At 35.9% G+C, this 27,381-nt stretch overlaps 1 protein-coding gene across 1 annotated transcript; it reads left to right on the top strand.

Annotated features, from left to right (window-relative positions):
* The first annotated feature begins 11,480 nt into the window (after positions 1-11,480).
* On the top strand, positions 11,481-12,443 carry LOC108303805 (olfactory receptor 13C8). Its single transcript, XM_017527734.1, has one exon. The coding sequence runs from the start codon at positions 11,481-11,483 to the stop codon at positions 12,441-12,443; it is 963 nt and encodes a 320-aa protein (XP_017383223.1).
* The last annotated feature ends 14,938 nt before the right edge of the window (positions 12,444-27,381 follow it).

The following is a 27,381-nucleotide window of genomic DNA, read 5'->3' as shown; positions in this document are numbered from 1 at the left end:
TAAGAACTGGAACAAGAAAAGGATGTCCATTTTCACTATTTCTATTCAAAATACTACTGGAAATCCTGGCTGGAGCAATTAGACAAGAGAAAGAAATAAAGGGCATCCCATCAATGACAGACTGGATAAAGAAAATGTGGCACATATATACCATGGAACATTTATAAGTGGAAGTTAAACAATGAGAACACATGGACACAGGAAGGGGAACATCACACACCAGCACCTATTGGGAGGTAGGGTCAAGGGGAGGGAGAGCATTAGAACAAATACCTAATACATCCAGGGCTTAAAACCTAGAAGATGGGTTGATACGTGCAGCAAACCACCATGCCACATGTATGCCTATGTAGCAAACCAACACATTCTGCACATGTATCCCATAACTTAAAGTAAAATAAAAAAGAGGGGAAGGGAAGTTTCAGGATACAAAATTAATGTACATAAATCAGTAGCTCTCCTATATACCAATAGCAACCAACCCGAGAATCAAATCTAGAACTCAACCCCTTTTACAATAGCTGCAAAAAATTTAAATACTTAGGAATATACCTAACCAAGGAGGTGAAAGGAAGGGGAAAGGGTAGGGGAAAGGGAAGGAGAAGGGGAAGGGAGGAAAAAAGGAAGGAAGGAAGGAAGGAGGGAGGGAGGGAGGAAAGAAGGAAGGAAGGACAGAAGGAAGGATGGAAGGAAGGAAAGGACATCCAAATTGGCAAAAAGAAGTCACAACTGGGTGAGGTGGCTCACATCTGTAATCCCAGCATTTTGGGAGGCTGACAAGGGTGGATCACCTGAGGTCAGGAGTTCAAGACCAGCCTGGCTAACATGGTTAAACTCCGTCTCTACTAAAAATACAAAAAATTAGCCAGGCATGGTGGAAGGAGCCTGTAATCCCAGCTACTCTGGAGGCTGTGGCAGGAGAATCACTTGAACCTAGGAGGTGGAGGTTGCAGTAAGCCAAGATCACACCATTGCACTCCAGTCTGGGTGACAGGAACAAGACTCCATCTCAAAAAATAAAAAAGCGCAAGTCACACTGTCACTCTTTGCTGATAATATGATTGTATACCTAGAAAACCCTAAAGACTCCTCCAAAAAGTTCCTAGAACAAATCAACGAATTCAGCAAAGTTTCAGGATACAAAATTAATGAACATAAATCAGTAGCTCTCCTATATACCAATAGCAACCAACCTGAGAATCAAATCAAGAACTCCACTCCTTTTACAATAGCTGCAAAAAATTTAAATACTTAGGAATATACCTAACCAAGGAGGTGAAAGACCTCTACAAGGAAAACACTGTTGAAAGAAGTCATAGACAACACAAACAAAAGGAAACACATCCCATGTTCATGGATGGGTAGAATCAATATTGTGAAAATTACCACACTGCCAAAAGCAATCTACAAATTCAATACAATTCCCATGAAAATATCACTATCATTCTTTAAAAGACTAGAAAAGACAATTCTAAAATTCATATGGTACCACAAAAGAGCCCATACAGCCAAAGCATGTAAGGAAAAAGAACAAATCTAGAGGCATCACATTACCTGACTTCAAACTAAATTCTAAGGCCATAGTCACCAAAACAGCATGGTACTGGTATAAAAGTCATATGCAGACCAATGGAACAGAGCAGAGAACCCAAAAATAAAGCCAAATACTTATAGCCAACTGATCTTTAACAAAGCAAACAGAAATATAAAGTTGGGAAAGGACAACCTATTCAACAAACGGTGCTGGGATAATTGGCAAGCCACATGTAGAAGAATGAAACTTGATCCTCATCTCTCACTTTATACAAAAATCAACTCAAGACGGATCAAAGACTTAAATCTAGACATTGACTTAGGCAAAGACTTCATGACCATGAACCCAAAAGCAAATGCAACAAAAACAAAGATAAATAGGTAGGACTTAATTAAACTAAAAAGCTTCTTCACAGCAGAAGAACAATCAGCAGAGTAAACAGACAACCCACAGAGTGGGAGAAAATCTTCACAATCTATACATTTTACAAATGACTAGTATCTAGAATCTACAAGGAATTCAGATGAATTAGCAAGAAGAAAAACAATCCCATCAAAAAGTGGGCAAAGGACATGAATAGACAATTCTCAAAAGAATATATACAAATGAACTAAGTGCGGTGGCTCATGCCTGTAATCCCAGCACTTTGGAAGGCCTAAGCAGGCAAATCACTTGAGGTCAGGAATTCAAGACTAGCCTGACCAACATAGCGAAACCCTGTCTCTACTAAAAATACAAAAATCAGCAGGGCATGGTAGTACATGCCTATAATCCCAGCTACTCCAAGGCTGAGGCAAGAGAATCACTTGAACCTGGGATGCAAAGGTTGCAGTGAGCTGAGATTGCACCACTGCACTCCAGCCTGGGCAACACAAAGAGACTCCATCTCAAAAAGAAAAAGAATATACACAAATGGCCAAGAAACATGAAAAAATGCTCAACATCACTAATAATCAGGGAAATGCAAAACAAAACCACAATGAGATAACACCTTACTCCTGCAAGAATGGTCATAATTTAAAAATAAAAAATTAATAAATGTTGGCATGGGTGTGGTGAAAAGGGAACACTTTTACACTGCTGGTGGGAATATAAACTAGTACAACCACTATGGAAAACAGTGTGGAGATTTCTTAAAGAACTAAAAGGAGAACAACAATTTGACCTAGCGATCCCACTACTGAGTATCTACCCAGAAGAAAATAAGTCAGTATATGAAAAAGATACTTGCACATACATGTTTACAGCAGCACAATTTGCAATTACAAAAATATATAACCAGAACAAATGCCCTTCAATCAACAAGTGGATAAAGAAACTGTAGTGTATACACACATCATAGAATACTACTCAACGATAAAAGGAAACAAAATAAGACATTCACAGTGATCTGGATAGAATTAGAGAGCATTATTTTAAGTGAAGTAACTCAGGAATGGAAAACTACACGTTGTAGGTTCTCATCTATAAGTGGGAGCTAGGCTATGAGCATGCAAAGGCATAAAAATGATACAATGGACTTTAAGGACTCAGGAACAGGGTGGGAAGGGGGTGAAAGATAAAGGACTATGCATTGGGTGTACCGTAAACTGCTCAGGTGATGGGTGCACTAAAATCTCAGAAATCACCACTAAAGAAGTTATTCATATAACCAAATACCTCCTATTCTCAAAAAACCTATTGAATTTAAAAAATTACAAGAAGAATGTCACAGAGAATTTGGGAGTAAAAAGAATAGAATGGTAGTTACCAGAAGTTAGGAAGGGTGATTGGGGTTGGGGGAGCAGCGTTAAAGAGAGGTTGGTTAATGGGTACAAATACAAAGTTAGATAGAAGGAATAAGTTCTAATGTTCAATAGCAGAGTAGGATGACTATAGTTAACAACGATATTATATATTTCAAAACAGCTAAAAGACAGGACTTAAAATATTCCCAACACATAGAAATAATAATTGTTCAAGGTGATGGATAGCTTAAATAATCTATCATTGCACATACTATGCAAATAATAAAATATACGCCATAAATATATACAAATAGTATATATCACTAAAAAGTAAAATAAAATTTAAAAAATTAATAAAATCAAAGGGGGATTGTTCTTTATCAGAAGTTACATTCTGTTCCACATGCTTCAATTCTGACATGGATCTAGAGAAAAAGTAAAGCTCATTTTAAAATTTTTAATGATTTTTAATTTTCAGCTTAAATTGTTTACATATTTCTAAACCAGCTTTTCTGTACTCAATGCACAATGTAGATTCAATAGCCTAAACGTTCATTCTGGTCTTTTAAGGGTGAGCGATGGGGCGGTGTCACAGATTGATTACAGGAGCTGGAGTCACAAATGGTAGATTTAAGATATTTTTTATTCTCTTACACGCTGGCTGGACAACCTTCAGCAATACGTTTGAATTTCCTATCTCTTCCTATAATAAAATATACACTTACATCTGTATAACAGAAATAATTCCATTAACTCATGGTAGTATTCTAAGAACTCCGTCAGATACTAGAAAGCACCATGCAAATGAGGGTGATTTATGTGTTCAATTATGGAAAGTTTTCAGATAATATCTAAAAATAGAAAACAATACTTATTAAAGACGTTTTCTGTTTCTTGGGGTCTCAAAATCTTCACATATTGTGATAATGTAGACAGCAATGTATTTACTATTTGAATTGCATTAGAACAAGAACATACCAATTATATTATATAATTGGGTCTGATGACATCCCTGGAGTTTCAGAAAGTTTTTAATGCTTCATGTTTACCCTCCTACCTTTAATTTGTTGTAAATATTGGACCCCTCCCTGGGTCACCCCAAAAAGAATTTAAATTGCCTTGTTGTTGTAATGGCTGGTCATTTAGAGGATGTTTCTGGTGCTCAAAATGTAGCAAAACACTTAAGTCCCCACAAAAGCCCCTGAACCTAAGGGCCTAATATCTTTTTTTTCTCCAAGATTGAACTGGAAACTCTATACCTGAGTTTCAGAATTTTCAGATAGCTTCATTCATCAGTTTTATCTGAGGAATAAACTACAGGTAAGTGGAAACTTAAAATAATTATAGTATGCTGCTTGCTATCTAATTCTCACTTATGTCCCCTCACTTTATCCTGAAAATTATTACACAAAATGGAGAACATTTTTTGAGGCTGTCAAGTAAAACAGCTGTTAAGAAAATATACTGGTCTCAAATCAAGGAAAGGAAACCACTCCTCAGGCTCAGAGGTACATAAATGACGGCATATTCCATCTTCTTGTTTTGTAAATATTGTTTTTCTATGATAGATATCAATTTTATATGCGTTAACTGGACATAACTAATTTTTCATCTATAGCATTTTCATCATTTAGCATTACAGAGATTTTCATTATGTGCTAGATCATTGTTTGGGTAATAGTCCTAACAAAACCCTTCGGTACGAATTGGCCGCATTTAAAGAAGAGAAAAAAGGAGTTTCCAAGTCTGTGAGTTTCAAATCTAAACACTCTAAAATGAAGTTCAGTGTTCTTTTCCAATGACACCTGCCTCTTTAGAAACATTTATTCTGCGTCTTCTCTCCTTTCCCCCCAGAAGACAGAATGAGAACATTAAATTTCTTTGTCTGGTGCTCTAACCTAGAAACATCATTGTAAGACAGATGTATTCTCTCCCATTTTCTTCAAGAGCCAAGCAATTTGAACACTATTATTGGACCCGTAATCTTCTAAAATATAATTAATTCTCTGTTCCAAATGTGTAGAACTGCAATACTATAATCTGATCATTTTCAGCAGCTGCTGTGCCCACTATGTTTGAAAGTATTTTTAAAATAGCTGAGACATCACCTGTGCGTTTATATTCAGAATAATTATTGGGTTCAGATTATATAAGATAAAAAAATAAATTTTCTGTAACTAAATATGAATATAATTCAGATTACATATAATTTTCTGTAAATATGAATCAACGTAAATTACCTCTTCCACTAACCTTTTCTGAAAGCTCCTTGGACCAGAATTACTGTGACCAGTGCCTATTTATCCTTTATTCTTTGCCTAAGAATGTAGCTTTTGTTCACATATGCTTTCAATTGTAATTAATTATAACCCAAAGACGAATCAAATGTATTTTAAGTTCCTACTTTCTACCATAAACTTATGTAGTGGGGCTAACAGAGGCTTGTTAGCTTGATCTCAGTTTAACTCTTATCATATATGCTAAGTTTATGGTACTGAGCTGAGAGACGCTAGAAATGCAGCATGAGGCTACAAAGCTCATAAGAGGCGCAGCCAAGATTCTTTACGGTTCATGTGCATTTGACTGCTATTGCTAATAATGTTCAATACACCCTGGGGCCTCTATAGGAAAACTGAAGACAAAAGGAATGTGTACTTTTTCACATAATGAGCAATGCCTTAATGTACTTACTACTTCTAGAAGAAAAATTGTGGGGTAGATGGGAAAGACAAAAGTTTTCTTAAAAAAAAGGGCATTGGGGGCATGAATAGCAGAAGGGTTTGGTTCTTATAACATCCAGGTTAGTCCTTTAACTACTAACTGGGATGTTTTTCTTTCTCTCTGGGTTTCAATGAAGTCACTTTCACAGTCAGAGTGAAAGAAACTGGAAAACCCAGGCAGAATGGGGCAGTTAGCATGAAGAGTTTCGTTAGTTTAATAGCTAAAGCAATCAGTTAAGAAGCAGCTGTGAAGGACCCAACAAAACGCTGGCCATTCCTTCAAACAGACTACAAGCACTTTAGTTCCCACTGATATTCTACAACTAAATCAGCTGAGAATTCAGAGGAACCAGGACTGTCTCTTTTTGGAAAATAAATTATTAAAATGTTTTATTATCAATTTGGCCTAAAATGAACCACTATGTGTTCCTTTCCAAAGAAGATGAATTTTGAGTCAGATTCTCTACAAGCCAAAGAAGGTGCCAACAATTGCCCCCCAAAACAGTTACAGAACTACAAACCCAGGTCACAGTCAAATGTTGGGGAGAAAAGTACAGGACCCTGAAGAATATTCCTACAATAATCCTGTGTGTTTGTGTGTTTTCAGCTTTAATATCCCGTGATCAAAACTCCGATGGCCCCCAATTGCCTAGATAATAAATTAGAATTCCTTAACTCTACACTTAATATTCATCACAAATTGACAAACCAGCTCTTTTTTTCCCCCCACTATCCCCCGTAATTGTTTTCTTCTGTAGAAGCCCCAGTGATGCCTTTTAGCCTCAGTCTATTACTTCAGACTTTTTCTGCTCAGCTCATCAGGACCAAATTCAATTAATGTGATGAAGGCTTGTGCTAACCCTCTCTCAGATGATTTCTCCTTCTTCGAAGTGAGTCTGTACTTAATCTGGGTGTTGGAATAAAATGTGCAGTGATTCAGCGGCTTCTCTGGGGAAAGGTGACTGATTTCCTACCAATAGACCTCACCACATAGCAATGCTGTGGTGATTTTTACCAAGGTCCACATTCCATCCCTTAGTCCCACAGACTTAAAATTGATTTGGTAAATAAGAAGAGACTGGATCTCATTGACAGGTGTACATTCACATGATCTCACAGATATGACTGGAAAGCAGGTGCCGAGCTTTACAATGAGAAACAAAGGCCTACAGGGAGCAGCCACCAAATTTCTTTGCTCATTAGTTCTTTATATGCAAGTTACCCGAATGAGGGCTTGTTACCAGGGGAAAACTCAGTCAAATCAAGAGGATTACTTATGTGAATGGCATATTTTTTGGCATCAGGCTAATATAAATGCCAGATTCACTTTTCTCCACACTAAGGATAACCTTTCTAGTGGGACCGCAAGACTTTATTCCTTAGTTGATCACAGCAGTTACAATGGTGATCATCAAAAAATCAGGAGACAACAGATGCCGGAGAGGATGTGGAGAAATAGGAACACTTTTACACTGGTGGGAGTGTAAATTAATTTCACCATTGTGGAAGCAGTGTGGCAATTCCTTAAGGATCTAGAAATATCCAAAACCTAAAATGCAATAAAATAAATAAATGTGAAAAAAAAAAAAAAGGATCTAGAAATAGAAATACCATTTGACCCAGCAATCCCATTCCTGGGTATATTTCCAAAGGATTATAAATCATTCTATTATAAAGACACATGCACATGTATGTTTATTGCAGCACTGTTCACAATACCAAAGACTTGGAAGTAACCCAAATGCCCATATGATAGACTGGATAAAGAAAATGTGGCATGTATACACCATAGTATACTATGCAGCCATAAAAAAGGATGAGTTCATGTCCTTTGCAGGGACATGGATAAAACTGGAAACCATCATTCTCAGCAAAAGGACACAAGAACAGAAAACCAAACACCGCATGTTCTCACACATAGGTGGGTGTTGAAGAATGAGAACACATGGACACAGGGAGGGGAACATCACACACTGGGGCCTGGGGGCTGGGAGTTAGGGGAAGAATAGCAGGGGGTCAGGGAATAGAGGAGGGATAGCAATAGGAGAAATACCTAATGTAGATGACAGGGCGATGGATGCAGCAAACCACCACCATGGCACGTGTATACCTATGTAACAAACCTGCACAATCTGCATATGTACCCCAGAACTTAAAGTACAATAAATAAAAAAGAAAAAAGAAAATTTTCCTAAATAAAAAAAAAATTCCTTGGGTGAGCCCTGCCTTCCCCTCACCTTGGGAACTTCCTTTTGTTCTCCTCGATTGCTGACCATCTACTCTATAACCGGCTTTTTTCTTTACATAGATTAAAAATTTAATTTTTAAAAATGTTTGGTGTGACTATGCTTTTATTTTCTAAGTATCTCAATTTTTTATTCACTTAACACATTTTGTGTTGTTTTTTGGCATCAGAAGTTGATTTCTCTTTTTCTTTTTCTTTTTTTTTTTTACATCTATGATAGTCCCTTCTATTAAAACTGTGTTTCTTTTTCTGTTTGGGACAGAATGCTCTCTCATATTTTTCTTTTATAAAACTGGCTGTGCAAGTTGTATACTTTTATTCTTTCATATACATTTTAGAATATGTATTCATATCCCTAAAAATATCCAGCTGAATTTTAAATGGATTCAATTGAATGTATAGACTAATTTGAGAGGGAAATGACGGGATTCTTATATTTTTATCCTATCTACTAACATGTTATACCTTTTCAATTACTCATATTCTATGCAGTTCATTATAATTTTTAAAGAATTTCTGTAAAGTTCTTATGTTTGCCTTGTTGAGATAAACTTAGCTATTTATTTTTTGTTAGATTTGCTTCTATTAATCTATCATTTGTTATTTATATAGAGAAAGCTGTTGATTTTTCTGTTAAGCTTATATCCAGAAGTCTTACTGATTTTTCTCATCTAGTCTTAAACATTTTTGTCTTTTTAAATCTATACTTGAATCATTTTCTTGTCTTATGATTTCAACCAAGACTACCAATTTTATATTAAAGAGTAACTGTAAGAGTGGCATCCTTATCTTATTCCAGATCTTAATAAGAATGTATAAACTGGCCAGGCACGGTGGCTCATGCCTGTAATCCCAGAACTTTGGGAGGTTGGGGTGGCCGGATCACAAGGTCAGGAGTTTGAGACCAGCCTGGTCAACATAATGAAACCCTGTCTCTACTAAAAATACAAAACAATTAGCCAGGTATGGTGGCGGGCGCCTGTAATCCCAGCTACTTGGGAGGCTGAGGCAAGAAGAATAGCTGAATCTGGGAGACAGAGGCTGCAGTGATCCAAGATCGCACCACTGCACTCCAGCCCAGGCAACAGTTTGAGACTTTGTCTCAAAAATAAAAAGAAAAAAGGAAAAAAAAAAAAAGAATGTATAAACTGTCTCCATTAAGTATTAGTGAATAGTAACTTAACATGGATTTTTTTGGTATATAGCTTTCTTTGAAGTTCAAAAGTTACCTTCTGCTTTAGGATTTCAGATAGTTTCTATAGAAATCATGAATTGAACTTTACTAAATGTGTTTTGTGCGTCTTTTGAAATAATTACTACTCTTTTCCTTAAGCCCATTCATACCATAATTTACTAATGATGTTTACCAAATGTTTAAGAAAGGATAATTCTTATTTCCTACAATAATCATCCCACTTCCTTGGGTTGTTATGAATAAGAAAATTTAGAAATGTATCTGGCATAATCAATATATAAATTGCTATTTTATTATTGTTGTTGATAAAAGGATTAAAATGTAGATTATTAATGTTATATGTTTTGGATTGATGGTTTTGAAACTATGCTCCCTGGAATCCTTTTAAATTTAACTGAAGGAGTAAAAGTGAATAAATAACTAAAGAATGGTGTTTTCCTCTCCCCTGTACACCAGTGCACTTGAACTGGAGAAGCTTTACTTTTTATTTGTTTTATATATTACATTTTTGTATAAAGTTTTTTTTTTTTGTTTGTTTGTTTTTTTGTTTTTTTGAGACAGAGTCTTGCTCTGTCACCCAGGCTAGAGTGCAGTGGCCCGATTTCAGCTCACTGCAACCTCTGTTTCTCAGGTTCAAGCGATTCTCTTGCCTCTGCCTCCTTAGTAGCTAGGATTATAGGTGCATGCCACCATGCCCAGCTGAGTTTTGTATTTTTAGTACAGTCAAGGTTTTGCTCAAGTCGGAGTTTGGTCAGGCTGGTCTCAAATTCCTGACCTTGTGATCCGCCCGCCTTGTGATCTCAGCCTCCCAAAGTGCTGAGATTACAGGCATGAGTCACCATGCCTGACCTTAAATTTTATTTTTCAATAATTAATGGTTAGACAACATTGGTTTAGTTCAAGGTATATATTTTGAATAAAAGTACTATTATCACAATTTATTCTTTAGTTGTTACATGAGTGAAAATAAATTAGGTACACCCTACAATAAATATCATTAACATCTTTTAATCAAAGCCAGTGATAAGATTGGCTTTGTAAATATTTTAAATTTATTCATTTAAAAAAAAAAAACATTTCTTTGAATGAATACTTCCTCATTATACTGAAAAAGGATGTTGGAGGAGTATGAAGGTATGTTCCTTTTCTTAACGAGGTTATTCTTCTCAAAGAGGTTACATGCAAATACATAGCCACTACTATACCACCAGTAGACCAGACTGAGTTTGATACTCAGCCACACATTATGATTCTGATAGGCCCTAGGCGCTTTTTTTTTTGCCTTTATGGGCCCTTATTTTGCATAAAGATTTAAAAGTCATATTTTACTTCTGCATTGTTATAAAAACAAATACAGTATATGTTAAAACTTTAAAGTTTATTTTTTTCTTCATATTTTAATCAAAACATTCTCTTAGATTTCTCACAATATGGTGGGCGTACTGTGCCTAATGGATAAGTTGGTCCTGAAGCCATGGGTCAAGATTCCAAATGCATATAAGATCCTGCCGGGTAATATAAACAACTGAGACCAACAACTGAGAATAACATGAGAATAACATGTAATTGAAAACTTATATTCACTTCCAGTGACAAGGGAGACAAGTGAGGACAGTAGTCTGGTAGAATGGAGAGACGTGTTAGATCCAACAGGTCAGTTATTAACATAACTAAGCTCCATGACAGAAACAGGTCTAATGCTTTCAAATATTCTAAAAGCACATCTGTCTGCTCAATCCAGACTGTACAGACTGTAGGACACTGATTTGCAGCCAATAAGTTAAGAGTCAGAACCTGTGGAAATAGCAATAAAGTGGGTTGGGATCCAAAGATCTTATGTGTTCTCTCTTAACTGTGAGAAAGTCAGACTAGGATTCCCACTCTAGTGGCCTGGGTTTTACAGTAAGAAATTTTCCCCAAAGTTATATTGTTGCATCCAAATACGGAACTGCAATAATACAGAATATGATTCTTAAAAGAAGTAGCTCTCACAGACACTGTATTAACATATTTCTGTTCTATCATTCACAGAGTCCTGCTGGAGAACGGTATATGTAATATGGAAAGGACCAATGATTCCACTTTGACAGAATTTGTCCTGGTAGGGCTTTCTGCCCACCCAAAGCTCCAAACAGTTTTCTTCTTTCTAATTCTGTGGATGTACCTGAAGATCCTGCTTGGAAATGGAATCCTTATCTCAGTTATCATCTATGATTCTCACCTGCACACCCCCATGTATTTCTTCCTCTGTAACCTTTCCTTCCTCGACGTTTGCTACACAAGTTCCTCTGTCCCACTAATGCTTGCCAGCTTTCTGGCAGCAAAGAAAAGGGTTTCCTTCTCTGGATGTATGCTGCAAATGTTTATTTCCTTTGCCATGGGGGCCACGGAGTGCATGCTGTTAGGCATGATGGCACTTGACCGCTATGTGGCCATCTGCTACCCACTGAGATACCCTGTCATCATGAGCAAGGGTGCCTATATGGCCTTGGCAGCTGGGTCCTGGATCACTGGGCTTATTGACTCAGTAGTGCAGACAGCTCTTGCAATGCAGTTACCATTCTGTGCTAATAATGTCATTAACCATTTTGTCTGTGAAATTCTGGCTATCTTGAAACTGGCCTGTGCTGATATTTCAGTCAACGTGATTAGTATGACAGGATCGAATCTGATTGTCCTAGTTATTCCATTGTTAGCAATTGCCACCTCTTACATATTTATTGTTGCCACTATTCTCAGGATTCCTTCCACTGAAGGAAAACATAAGGCTTTCTCCACCTGCTCATCCCACCTGACAGTGGTGATTATATTCTATGGAACCATCTTCTTTATGTACGCAAAGCCTGAGTCTAAAGCTTCTATTGATTCAGGTAATGAAGACATCATTGAGGCCCTCATCTCCCTCTTCTATGGAGTGATGACTCCCATGATCAATCCTCTCATCTATAGTCTGCGAAACAAGGATGTAAAGGCTGCTGTCAAGAATATACTGTGTAGGGAAAACTTTTCTGATGGAAAATGAATACTGATGTATACTACATGACTTATATTCAAAGCTGCTGCAGACATAAAATTCAGAAGAATAAAATTACCATGTGAAAACAAATTTGTCATGTGGCATTCAAAACCATATGGTAGAAATATTTTTGGGCAGGCACAGTGGCTCATGCCTGTAATCACAGCACTTTGGGAGGCCAAGGCAAGCCGATCACTTGAGGTCAAAAGTTTGAGACCAACCTGGCCAACATGGCAAAACCCTGTCTCTACTAAAATATAAAAATTAGACAGTTGTGGTGGCATGGGCCTGTAGTCCCAGCTACTTGGGAGGCTGAGGCAGGAGAATCACTTGAGCCCAGGAGGTGGAGGTTGCAGTGAGCCAAGATTACTCCACTGCACTCCAGCCTAGGTGACATAGATAGGCTTTGTCTCAAAAAAAAAAAAAAGAAATATTTTTGGTTGCTATTTTTACTATTAGATTCTTGTTTAAAAATATACAACTATAGGAATAAAACATGCTCCTGATGTTAAAACATATTATCATGGAAAAATGTCGAAAATCTCTTTGAAAGCCTGAGCAAAAATATAATCACTCTCAAATCTTCAGAAAATAAAAAAGGCAAAAGGTGTTTGAAAAAGCAATTTATGACCTATATTAAGTTCATTATTTATTAGTATGCAAAGTAAATATTAATCAGCACATGATGTATTATATATTCATTTTTAATTATTCATTTATTTACTGTCCGTGTCCACCACACATATGAGCTCCCTGAGGATAGGATCCTGTCTATTACCCTACAACATCCAAAAAATTTTGTAATAGAGCCCGATACATAATGGGTGCTCAATAAATATTTTTGAACAAATAGGTGAGCCACCTCACATATAAAATGAGAAATGTATGTTTGTCATATCTGAGGTAGCAAAGGTTATTCAAACCAGAAACTGATTAAATACTTCTAAGTAAATTATATCAGCATTTTTGTCATAGACAGTCCTTAATAACTAAGGCATTACCTTTATTTTCCATAACTTTTCTTGAATTTGATTAATAATGAGACTAAGATCAATGAAAGAGTTCCCTGGTAATGCATCCTAAGTTTTAATTTAATAAAATACAGGTAGCCTGGTAGCACGGCACTATTCTTGGACTTTGAGAAGATACCAGGCTGAAACAAGGACTTTTTTTCTACTCTGCATTGGATCACACAGAATCTAAGGAGCAGAAAATCTAGACAGAATGATTGACTGACAAAAACTGCGATATGAAAATAAGAAGTGGCAGAAGAACTTAAGTCAAGTTATCCAAAGTACTGAGGAGCACAGGGTTTTGGTCACTAGGGGATAAGACGGAGATGGCTCAAAATTGAGATCATATTTATGCTCCCTGTGAGGCAGCACCCATGTGAGGAAGCCCTACTTCCATTGAGGTAATTGAGTCAGTTATGGTCAATGGAAGAAAGCATTCCCTTTACCTACAGATGTTTGAAGAGTCTATGGTAGTTGAAATATAAAACAGAAATCCAAAGTAAAAGATTAGAGCTACTTCTAAGTGGTGAAAGCAAGACCACAATACCTTCCTGTCTCGTTAACAGGTAATTATTGTAATTTCATTTAATAGTGCCTGGAATATCCTAAATGACCAATAAACATCAGCTAGCTACTGCCAGGCATGGTGGCTCACGCCTGTAATTTCAGCACTTTGGGAGGCCAAGGCGTGTGGATCACCTAAGGTCAGGAGTTCGAGACCTGCCTGGCCAACATGGCAAAACCCTGTCTCTACTAAAAACACAAAAAAATTAGCTGGGCATGGTGGCAGACACCTGTAATCCCAGCTACTCAGGAGGCTGAGGCAGGAGAATCACTTGAAACCAGGAGGCAGAGGTTGCAGTGAGCCAAGATCACACCACTGCACTTCAGCCTGGGCGAAAAGAGTGAAACTCCATCTCAAAAAAAGTCAGCTATTTTATTATTTTTAGTGTTGGATATACTTTAATAAGTCATAAAGCTTTAAGCTGACACAAGATTATTATCCTTTTTTTTAGGGCATCACTGATACTATTAACTTTCTCAGCTTCAAATCTACTTTTCTATGTTCTGCCTTGTTAGTTAGGGTTGGCACACTGAAAATCACATTTCTCATTTGTTAACTAGCTTCTGTTACACTCCTCCAGAAGCAGTGCTAGGGGGTGAACGAAAGCTTGAATGAAAATAAGGGATTTGCCCGCACCCCATTTGCTTTCCATTCCTGTCAGCATCACCCCAGCTTTCTTCACAATGACAATGAGCTGCTTCCAATACTGGGTTTAGTTCTGTCTATTTTTCTCCATAATCCAGAACCAATAATCTACCAGCACCATATCCTCAGAGGTTTGAGTCTGTCACTTGGCTCTTACTTTTGGTAAATTATAAGCTCTGTCAAGTTTTTAGTCTCTCTTGAGGTATCTTTAAGAGCAATATATATGCAATTATTGCTTGAGAACTGTAGCAAATCAGATAGATAATAAGCAAAATACTGGGTCAAGCTACCATTTCCATACACAACCACATAACAAAATGTATGTGCATGACATTTTATTTTTCTTCTGCAATTGCTTTCTAGTTTCTAAACTGTAGACTATTAAAAGTTTTTTAGTATACTCTCAAATGGCATAATCATAATAATTATATAATCAGTATATAATAATCAGAGCCTCAGAGAAATGTGAGACAATACTAAGTGTACCAATGTACACATAATGGGAATAACAGAAGGGGGAAGATAGAAAAAAAAATACTTATTTAAATAATTGCTAAAACATCCCAAATTTGATGAAACACTAGGCTATACATCCAAGAAGATCAATGAACTTTAAGATAAACTAAAAAGAAATCTACACTCAGATACACCATAGTCATGTATCTTCTTGTAAGATGAAGGAAAAAAAACACACACACACACCTCATAAACTTCAAGAGAAAACTGGCTCATCATGCATAAGGGAGTCACTATAAGACTAACAGCAAACTTCTCATTAGAAGCAATGGAAACTATATGGCAATTGGATAACATATTCAAAGGCCTGGAAGAAGAAATACAAAACAAAAGTAAATGTCAAAGAAGAAGCCCATGTTCAGCAAAACCATATTTCAAAAATAAAGGTAAAATAAATGTGTTACTTGACAAACAAACTGAGATGATTCTTTGCAAGCAGACTTACCTTATAAAAATACTAAAGGAAGTCCTTCAGGCTAAAAAAAAAAAAAAAGTAATGCAAAACAGTACTTCAATGCACACACATATACAGAAAGTAAGTCAAAAATATAGTTCAAAAAATAAATAAATGAACTAAAATGCTATCTTAGCTTATCTGGTTGGCTGCCTGAAACTTTCTTGTAAACCTGTATGTTCTTGTTGGTTTATTTTGGAGGAGGAATAAAGGACAATTTTTTGCTTGTTTAAAGAAATTTCTCTACAGAATTATTCCATTCCACTCCTTAGAATACTGTCAACATCTGGCCCTTGAGAAATGTGCAGACTTTTTTGTTCCACTAAACTCTGAAAATACAGTTCCTTTCCATACAATGTTCTTTCTCCGTGCTCTGCTGCTAAGCATGGGCAGCTTCAGCCAAAGCCAATATTCCCCAATAAAAAATGTCAGTCCCTTGAATTTTGAGGTGCTTTATAAATAGCTCTCTTGAAAGATTACCTTCCCTTGTAGGTGGTTGTGGGGCTGGGGGTAGAGAAGGAAGAGATTATGGATGGTGATGGTAGAATGTACATCATAATCATCTTTGCCCCAACAAAATTTATAGCAGTGTGAAAACTAAAACCAACTAATACACATGGCCACAGTTTTCTAAAAAATGTCTAAAATTTTTAGCTAGTTACAGATCTCATAAAGATGGATCGAAAGTTGACTGAAGCCAAACAACAGACTTAAAGAGGGAACTCTAGCACTTTACTGAGGCATTTAATCCTTTTGATTTTCTACAAGTGCCTGGCTAGAATTCTCCTTAGTCTCCATCCCAAATGAAATAAACCAGAATGTTCAAAAGAATCTGAACTCACACTCACGAAAGAAAATTTAAAAACTGTACGTCATTTCTGCTGTTCCTATAATATAGTAAATTAAATAGGTCTTTCTAATTAATACTAGCAAAATGAAAGCTAGACTACATTCGATCTCCATACTTAAGGCACAGTCTTTGCTTACTGCATCTGTCACCATGAAACAACACATTTTTTAGGATCCCTCTAACTGCAATACAATTGGAGAGCAAATAAAACTGACTTATTGATATACATTTGGCATTACAAAAAAATGGATATTTTCCCTAAGGAACCTCCTATTTTGTGCCTTGTGGTAGTTATTAGTGCTGTTCACTGAACATTCTGGTTCTCCTTTTAGGAATACAGAAAAATTGCTATTCCCCTTGAAACTGGACCCAAGTTTTCTCTGCTGTGGCCAGTAAAGTTCTAGTGGAAGTGGTATTTATTGTTTCCATATAAAAATATTTATTTGCCATTGAAAGACTCTGCCACTCCGTCTTCCCCTTGCCAGGTGGAAAAGTACATATCAAAATGGAGCCTCCATTAGCCTAAGTCCCTGAGTGACTTTGTCAAACCCTTCCTGCCACTCACGACACATTTATTTATTATTATACATATGGCAGTATCAATAAGTAAACCATTATTGCAATAAGCTACAGAGGTTGAGAGGCTATTTGTTACTACATCCTAACCATCCTACAGCCATTCCTGACACATAAACACAAACACACAAATAAAGGAAAAAGCTATGAGATGAAACAAAGTGAGAAGACCCGCCAAAAAGAGCAGAAATAAGATTAGATTGTTGGGAAATGCCAATATCAGCTGAGCAAACGGATTTTAAGTAAAAATTTGGAAATTTGAATCTGGGTCTCCTCTATTAAACCTGAACCCTCTAACAGGGCAAAAGGGGCTTTTCAGGGTCACTGTGGATGATTTTACAAGATGTACGCACACAATTTTACAACTTTCAGTAATATGCTATTCACAACCTAGAAAGCGTAGACTTGAAAATTTATCATAGCAATTTTCAGAGCAACAGAAGTAAAGTATTTTGTTTTAACAGGATAATTTATTAAAAGCTGGAGATCAAAATGTTCTAAGATGAGTCATATTTTCTAATGCTCACACATGTAACATACAAGCTAGCAGGAGCGCTTATGGTTTCACGTTAGTACCACTTCCTTATCTCCAGCAAAAGCAGATAAAATGTTCTCTGGAGGAAATAATCTTCAATTTACTTCTGCAGGATTCCCAAAGAAAAATTGAATTTACACTCACAAATTACTAATCACAACAGAAGCAAAATGCCATTAGTGAGAATCCACACCCACAATAACCACAACCACTGTAAGTGATCTAAACTCATAATTTTTAAAGTAGTATTATTATAATAGACACATAATTTTTATTTTAAAAGAAAACATAACTTTTATTTTATTTTAATATATATGTTTTCTACTTCATAGAAAAATAGGGGTTGAAGTAAAAAGAATGAAAAAGTATATTAGGCAAATAATAACCAAAAGCTGATGTTGCTATATTAATATGTAAAAAAAAAAATAATTTAAGATCAGAAAGCATTACCTGAAATAAAAGAGGAAGTTGCATTATGATAAATGTTTATTTCATCAGTAAAATGTGTATTCTAAGCTTTATTCCCCTAACAAAATAGCCTTAATATATAAAAGAAAACTTATCACCACATATTCCTCTTAAGCACTAAAAGAATAAACAGATAAATATAAGGATCAACAGATTTGAACAAAAACATTAACCAGCTTACGGGTTAAGGAATATTACATTCTTCTAAAACACATTTGAGACATTTGCAAAAATTGATATTATGTTTGGTTAAAAGCAAGAATCAGTAAATTTTAGGGAAGCAATACTAAATAGTCATATTCTCTTTCCTATGTACAATTAAGTTAAAGGTAATTAATTTAAAAGCTCCATAACCTGAGACGACTAAAGCATCCTTCTAAATGATTGAGTAGCACTGATGATCGAAGTATTTAACTTCTATGGCAAATGTTCTAGTAAATTAGAATGAATATTTTACCATAAATAACCAGTGTGGCCATAGTAATTAATGTGTGCCAGCTAAATGTCAGCCCTTGCTTACAGGGAAGAGAAAAAACAAACAAACAAACAAACAAAAACAAAATTAAAATTACAACCCCCAAATTAAAATCTCATAAAACCATGCTTAAGATTGCAGTCAGTAGTACAGCTGTCTTAGTTGTTTTATAGTTAGTGTCCATTCTGATTGGGTGGCAGCTATGCCATAATCTTTGAATAAATATATTCACTATTAATCCTGCTAAGAAATAAAGCATAATTGAATAATGCATGTTACAATTTACTGGCTACAGAAAAAGTGACTTTTTCTGGAAAATGTTCATACTTAATCTCTTGTAGAAAATTTGACTTCATAAGGAAGAAAAAAGGAAGGAAACAAAAAAAAAAAAACAATGAGAAGGAACTATCTAATTTGAAATCAGAGCCGATATGCCAAGAATTTTGCTATTTATTCACATTATATTATTTTTCATTAAATCTTCATAATAATATTGAAAAGTATGTTTTCTTGTTCTTCATTTACAGCTGAAGAGACTAAGACTCCTAGAGGTTCTAAGTGGAAAAGCTATGTTTTCCTCTAGATGTCTACTAGTCAGGAGGAAAACATCTGAAAGTCCAGTTGCTTTTGAGTCATGAAAAATAATCCAAAGGTATTAGAAGGCAAGAGAGTTAATAAATGTAACTGGATTTTACCTTGGCATTTCTCTAGCACTGTTAAACTGGGTAATTAGATTAATTTGGGGGACTACGATGACTAAGTCCTGTGATGATTGTGGCCATGATTTAGCGTGGATAATAGACCTTTTCTTGATCCCAGTATTACATCATCCTTTTGAGAAACGTATGGATACCCTGTACTCACAGGTAAATGACAGTAAGCACTAAGACCAAGGGCTTTAACCAGAAAACTGCTGAATAAACCTAGGGTCATGGGTTTTCAGTGTGATGTACTTTAGGGAAGGTGAGAGGGTGCAAGAATTTTTTGTTAAGAAAGACAGAAAAGCTTAGTGGTAAGGAGGCTAAATATGCTGTCAAAATGTTTAGATTGGAATCTCAGCTCCACATCTGTCTTGCTAATCTATAGCCTATGCAAGTGATTTAGCTTCTTTGAACCTCAGTTTTCTGATGTATTATGAAGGTTAAATGTACCAGCTCACTCACCCACATTTACAGCACTTCTCTCACTCTAGAGAAAGGATGCTTAGTTCAACAAACCAATGAGCTGGAGAAATAGAGGAGTTTAATTATACGCAGGTTTACTTGAGATGATAGTCAATCCCCAGGCTGATGGAATCCAGCCAGTATATGGAGATGCAAATTGAAACACTAATGATGGACATTCCATTTGATGCTATCGATGGTGTAATTCTTGATTCCAATATTATAGGGAATGCAGAATGTGAGAAAAGTAGAGCAACCATTACTAACTTCACCTCACTTTCTAAAGAAGAAAGAAGTACAACCACTAAAGGAGAGGCAAGCAGGCTGTGTAAGGGGTAGAAAAAGAGGCATGGCTACATAGTCAGAGATCACAAAATGAAGAGACTCAAAAAGCCTAAAAGGCACAATCCTAACTCTAAGAATGGAAATTGGTTATGCTAACATCAAAAATATCAGACATAGCAGTGGAGAAAGAGAGACGAGACACTGATCCAATGAGTTCAGAAATGCTTCCTCCTGGGCATATTGGAGAGGAAACGATGACAGTGGAAACTCCAAAGTTGTCAGGATCAGAAAGACTCTAAACAAACATGATAGAGCAATTATTTTTCTGAGCCCAGATAGGAAATTATTTTTACTATCTCTGGACCAACGTCCATGAGGTTTCTAGAGAAATGGGAAAACAAAGAAAGTTATTTTTTCTCATTGCAAATTAATTAAAAATGAAACAACCCCTTCAGTGACTTATGCTTTCTATAGCTCAGGTAAAGGAACACATTAAACATCATTTAGGTCACAAATACATTTAATCCTTATAAAAATCTGAAAACATACAAAATTTGCACAATAAAGAATGTGTAATCAAAAAAAGTTACATGAATTGCCCTAGGTCACACAGCTAGGAAGCCACACTGTGGAGGGTGGAATGCAACTAGAGATTCCAAAATTTATACACGTCTTATTACTGCACCATAGGGCTCCATTTTCTGTGATTGACAAAAGACCTGCCGAGACCTCTCTAACCACCTCTGTAGCAAATAGATAATGACAACGTACAGCTCTATATGACCTTTAACCATGTAAAACAGAGTGCTTCCAACCAGACCAACCAACTTTGGAAGACCATTTCTTTTCTATTTGTTATCTCATAGCCTGGTAATTTTCTCCCACGGGAATATAAAACACAGTCTGATATTTACACCTGAGCAGGCAACTACATCTCAGAGGATATCATTAAAAGTTGACTGATCTACTTCTCTCTGGTACAAATAGGTTACATAGGGATGATATCCCACGTGCCTGCTAAACAGTCTAAAGTCAGGCTTGTTAAAGTGAACTTGTAACTTTTTAACAACATTCTTCCCTCCACAAGTTTTCTGAAGGGAATCTGGGGCTGTTCCTTGGAGATTGACTTCTCCTCTTTAGTTGTAACTAAACCATAAAAAAGGAGTGTATGAGATCATCATGCGAAAAATTCGAAATGGGTGATTACTTCCTTCTTGGTAAAGGGAGCAGTCCTCTATGTACTGTCATCACCAAGTCATTTAGAAAATGTAATCAGACAGGCTAAGGAAGACTTATTCCAATAAAGACACGGAGTCACAGTGATAAACTAGTGAGAAAGGGAATGTGATAACACATGCATTTTGTTTGGTCACATGGAATTAACAAGATTTGCTACAGTCCTCACCCTTCTATATTGCTCACATCCAGTCTGTTTTACTCAAGTGCCTCAATTGCATAGCCCTGAAGATACTTGAGTTTGTGACCCCAGAATACATTAAATTATTCAAGTACTTCAATTTCATCCTGGGAAATTAATTCAGGCCCTACATAATTAATATTGCGATTTTTTTAAAAAAGAATTAAGAGTTGTAATGAAATAGAATGAATCCAACTTTTGGAGCAGAGATTTTTTTCTCCTATACTGTTCACATGTTCAGGACAACCGTGGGACAGGACAATGTAAAGGATAATCTTGCACTACCAAGGATAGGATTCATTAAGACATTTTTCCTAACTCTGATTTACATAATCTACAAAGACACTTAAACACAGCACAAAGTAAGAGCTCAGGGCCAGTAAGACGACTGGCAAATAAAGAATGGTAAGTAAATGATCATGCTAATCAGATCACCTTCGTAATCTGACTATCCATCATGTTGATTCAGAATCACTGTGGAATAACTATGATCACCCCTAAATAACAAACTGTTCATCTGAATTTATATAGGTGAGGTTCTATTAAGTGAGGATACCCAAGCTTTCTAGCAGAGGGTATATCATAGATATCTATGAGATGCTTCATTAAGAGTACATTATATTGAAATAACACAAATGTGCGCAAGTGTTCAAGGGATGATCAAGCTGCTTAACTTTTTATCATGATTGCTCAAATTTGTGAGGAGATTTGAGAAAACTTAAATTTGGATGTCTCAGATAATTATACCATTATTAATATTATTTAGCACTAATCACAACTAAAATTTATCCGTATCTGCCCCTTTGACATCTGGTAGCATTTGACACAGGGATCTGCAGTGAGAAGGGAATTGGGCTATGCAGACCTGCCAGCTCCATAGTTTCTGCCATACTATGCTCTTCATCCACTCCCACTCCACACAGAGCTCCAGGAGAAGCATGATGCTCTAGCTCAGCCCTGGCTACAGATGAAATATTCAAAGAGGAATATGGGAGTGATTTTAAAGAGCTCACGTCTTTTAGGGAACTGAGGCTCTAGGAATACTAGTGAATGTTGCTGGAATGACAGTCCTGACCCTTGGAAGTATGAGCCATGCTTCTCTCAAACATTTTCTGCTTTATTTTATAGGATTCTGTGCTGCACATGAAAATGAAGAGCACGTGGTCAGACTGTAGCATTTTCACTCATTTTGAGACAAATTTTCACTGTCCAGAAGAGAATTCTAACAAGACACCAAGTTGCGATCATTTCCCAGTTTACTATGGTTGTGAAACTAGACCCTGACAAGGATGTTTTTTTAGTTAAGAAGTAAGACATAGGCAGCAATCAATCATAACAAATCTCAGCTGGTATGACATGCTGATAAGTGGAGTAGTGGTTTGAAACACATCACATTTTAAGAATATCTGCCATGCAACTACCTGGAAAATACACTGAAGGAAGGCAGTAGTGCAAGTTGAGACACCAGTTAGGAGGCTGTAGCAAAATGCCATTTTATCTTATTTACACTTGTCAAAGATTGAATATATTCAAAGTATGTATGTATACATTGTGTAATGATTATCAAAATCAAATTAACACATCCATCACCACCTATGCTATACATTTGATATCTTGTTCATATTTTATTTATTTATTTTTCTGAGACAGGGTCTCATGCTGTCAGCCAAGCTGGAGTGCAGTGGCACAATCATGGCTCACTGCAACCTAGGTCTCCTGGGCTCAAGTGCTTTTCCCACCTCAGCATCCCCATAGCTGGGACTACAGTCATGCACCCCCAAGCCCAGCTAATTTTTTGTAGAGATGGGGTTTTACCATGTTGCCCAGGCTGGATCTTGTTTACCAGATAACTGAAAGTTTGTACCATTTGACCAATATCTCCCCATTTTCCCCACTCCTAACCCCTAGCAACCACCATTCTACTCTCTGCTTCAATGAGTTTGGCAGTAATGCCATAATAAGCAGGAACTCAGGACTTGTCAGAGCTGTGCCCTACACATCTTTGTGCCTACTAATGTGCTTGCTGAACTACATTCACTTTAATACACTTACAGAAAAATGAGCCTCTTCTAGTTTAAATGAAATTATCTTAAACGACCTGCTAATACTTTGTTTAATCAAATTCAATAAGTTTGCAGTTTTGTCTCAAAGAAGCAATACATATTTTTCTCAATTCATCAGGAATAAATTTCATTCTTTGGAAACAGTGATTCATTTTTATATTCTTTCCACTGATTCATATAGCTTCATACTGAAACAAAAATGATTGCATGTCTGTTTTATTTACCAAAATCAATTGAAAGTGACTATTTTTGGCATTAACATCAGGCAAACTATACTCAGAGTCACTTATTTATAATCAAATATAACAATGTTAACTGCCTTTTATGGAATTCCTATTAAATGCCAAGAAGCAAGATAATCACCCTTTAAACTTTATCACATAACAGTCCTGCAAGATAATTATACTACCATTTTATAGCTTTCTAGAGGTCACTAAGCTACAAATCAGGAAACTGAGGTCCTAACCCATGTATTTCCAACTCCAAAGTCATTCTCTTCCTATAAAAGCAAGGTGCATATTTACAATCATCAATACTCTTCTAATCAATATAATTAGAAGAGTAGCAAGCACTTTCACTGAGTGTCAACTATGCCTTCATAAAAATGTTAAATTCTTCATATGCATGACCTCATTAATTCTCAGAATAAAAACATCAGGTAGGCATTTTTAAGTTTCTAATTTTACATATAAGGAATTGAGGCTTATAGAGGTGCGGTAACGTCCCTAAGATCATTGAGGTAGTGTTTGACAAAGCGGGGCTAATTCCAGAATCTATGCTCTTAACCTGTTCATTCTTAACTCTTAGATGACAGAGAATGCTTTGCCCCATACAGTCCTGCAAAACCAGTAACCAGAAACAGTATGCATAGGAGGGGTCCTTATTTATCGTAGAGAACCTCACATTCCTAAGTAATCTCTTCAGCAATACATGTTCTTAATTACTTTAAAAAACACATGGAGAATGACTGAAAGAACACAGAACCATAGACCAGAGCAAGAAGGACAGGAACAGACATCTGTAAATACTTAAAAAGCTGTCTTCACACCTGTAATCCCAGCACTTTGAGAGGCCAATGTGGGCAGATCACCTGAGGTCAGGAGTTCTAAACCAGCCTGGCCAACATGGTAAAATCCTGACTTTACTAAAAATACAAAAAAAATTAGCTGGGCGTGGTGGTGAGTGCCTGTAATCCCAGCTACTTTGGAGAATGAGACAGGAGAATCGCTGGAACCTGGGAGGCGGAGGTTGCAGTCAGCCGAAATCATGCCACTGCACTCCATCCTGGGCAAGAGTGAGACTCTGTCTCAAAAAAAGAAAAAAAAGCTGTCATAAGAAAAGTCTGTATATTTGCTTTTTGTTGTTCTACAGGGAAAGAGAGTTGCATAAGGACAGATACATATCAATATACGTATATCTATAGATATATAATATACATAGTTGACTGTAAATAACTTTCTAATAATTAGAATTGTACAAAAATAACTTGTGTGGCCTCATAAAGTGTTCTAACACTACTGGGTTTGCAGGCAGAAGTAAGGTAGTCATCAACCGTAATGTAGATGTGCTTCTGTCATCTCAGAATAAATGTATTTTAAGATAATTTCCACCTCTAAGATCCAATTATGTAGAACTTGACGATATCACTGGTATGATTGTATTTGAGTATGTAATTATCTTTACCTCTACTTTCATAATTCATTATTGAGTGATTAAGGTTATGCCAAAAAATAAAAGCACCCCTTTAAAGAATGTCATATTGTCATCACACAATTGTTTATAATAGTAAAGAAAAGAAAGGAAGATAAGTGTCCACTAATTGAAAATAGATCAAATAAAGCTTGACATATAAATAGAACAGAATACTACGTGGCCTTTATAAATCATGTGTTCCCTGAGTATTTGATAATATGTAAACCCTTACTTGTGACATAGTATTTAGCATAAAAAGATCCAAATTAAAAGTAAAGGTAGAAGAAATGTTGTGATCTATAATATAATGTTACTCATGTTTATCTTTAAAATTTATGACTATATTTTACAACCATGTCCAAATTTATGTCAAGGCTAATCACAGTGTCTAGCCCATAACAGATATTAAATAAATATTTTGTGAATGAATAAGGGGGAGACTGTGAGACATATCTTTAATAATCCATTTTGGAAAAATTAGTTACCATTTTTACAATATAAATCTGGTCTATGCCTGAGATATAAAACAACATAGTTATCATATGGATGAAACAAAAAAATAAGCATAGAAAAATATTTCATTGAGGCTTTTTCAGGGGTCATATTAAAATTTTACCTCAATGTGTTAACAAGAAAGACACAGTTTGAAAGATATTTGCAGAAAATTTGAAGAGCAAAGTGTTAATCATATAATCTAATTAATCATCCTTACAAATTAAGAGAAGAGAAAGTACAAATAATAAACACAAAGAGGCCTGGTGTAGTGGCTCACGGCTGTAATCCCAGCACTTTGGGAGGCCGAGGCAGGCGGATCACGAGGTCAGGAGACCCAGACCATCCTGGCCAATGTGGTGAAACCCCGTCTCTACTAAAAAAAAAAAAAACAAAAAAATTAGCTGGGTGTGGTGGTGCACACCTGTAGTCCCAGCTACTCTGGTGGAAGAGGCAGGAGAATTGCTTGAACCCAGGAGGTGGAGATTGCAGTGAGCCGAGATTTTGCACTGCACTACAGCCTGGGTGAGAGTGTGAGACTCCATCTCAATCAATCAATAAGAAAGAAAATGTGCAATCTAACTAGTAATCATAGAAATAAAATGTAAAACCAAGTGACATTTTATACAAATAGAAAAGAATAAATATATATTCTGCTTCTAGAAAATGTAAATTAAGAATGTTCTGTGCAAATATTTTGAGAAAAATATAAAGTGAGGTAAGAGGGAGAAATAGTTTTGCCTGTGTACTAATAATTCTCTCATAATTCATGTTTTTGCATTCTGTAGTTTTATCTCTAGAAATTTATCTTATCTCCAGTTGAAGCAACAGCAATTAGATAGCCAAATTCATAGATATCAATGGTAATTATATAAACATCTCAAAAAATTAAATATAAATATGTCCAATATGAAAATTGTAGACTATAGTAATTACACGTAATAAAATATTCTTTAAATATTAAAAATATTACATACACTATAAAATATCAAAAATCACAGAAAATTATTGATGTAAAGTGTCAAATGCTAATAAAAAAATTTTTATGCTACAATTCTACTAGTATAAAGAAAAATGTTTGCATGTGGTCTAGAATTAACAAAACTATGAAAAACAGAAAGAATTTAAATGTTGAAGTGTAGGATTCTATAGAGTTAAGTTAGTATTATTTACTCAGTACAAAGAAAATCAAATTTGTGAGAAAAGTTTAGCTTTTCTCAGAACTTTTGGGCATTCTAACCAGGGTGCCAACTTATTATAAAGCCATCAAATACAGACATATTCAATGAATACTCCAAGAAATGTATGGCTGGGAAATGTTTTCTTTAAATCAGAATAATCGGGTCTTTGGAATATGCAGAAGTCAGAAACTATATCCCTAGAGAACCCTATAATTTTTTGACTTACAACCTTAGGGACTGAAGAAGTTTGTAAAAGTTAAGTGCTGATTCACCTCCAAAAAAGTTGAGTCTCCCTTGAGTAAAGGTCAGCTTAAGAACAAATTATGGGAAAGCTAGTTACATCATTGATCATTATGCTTAATATGTTTTATTTCCTTGATATCCTCTTAAGAATATTCATGTACAGCCAAACTGTCTGATTGTGCCTAATCTTCCTCACATTTCTTTTTAGGGAAGAGGAGGTACTGTTTTCCAAATTGAGAATCTTCTGGTCTCATCTGAAAAATACAAGTGAAAATCAAATTCCTGGGAATTTTTCCTATTACTTAATAGCA

This window comes from Cebus imitator, unplaced genomic scaffold (genome assembly GCF_001604975.1).
Source record: "Cebus imitator isolate Cc_AM_T3 unplaced genomic scaffold, Cebus_imitator-1.0 Scaffold51, whole genome shotgun sequence".
Classification (NCBI taxonomy): Eukaryota; Metazoa; Chordata; class Mammalia; order Primates; family Cebidae; genus Cebus; species Cebus imitator.
This window is presented reverse-complemented; position numbering and strand designations above follow the sequence as displayed.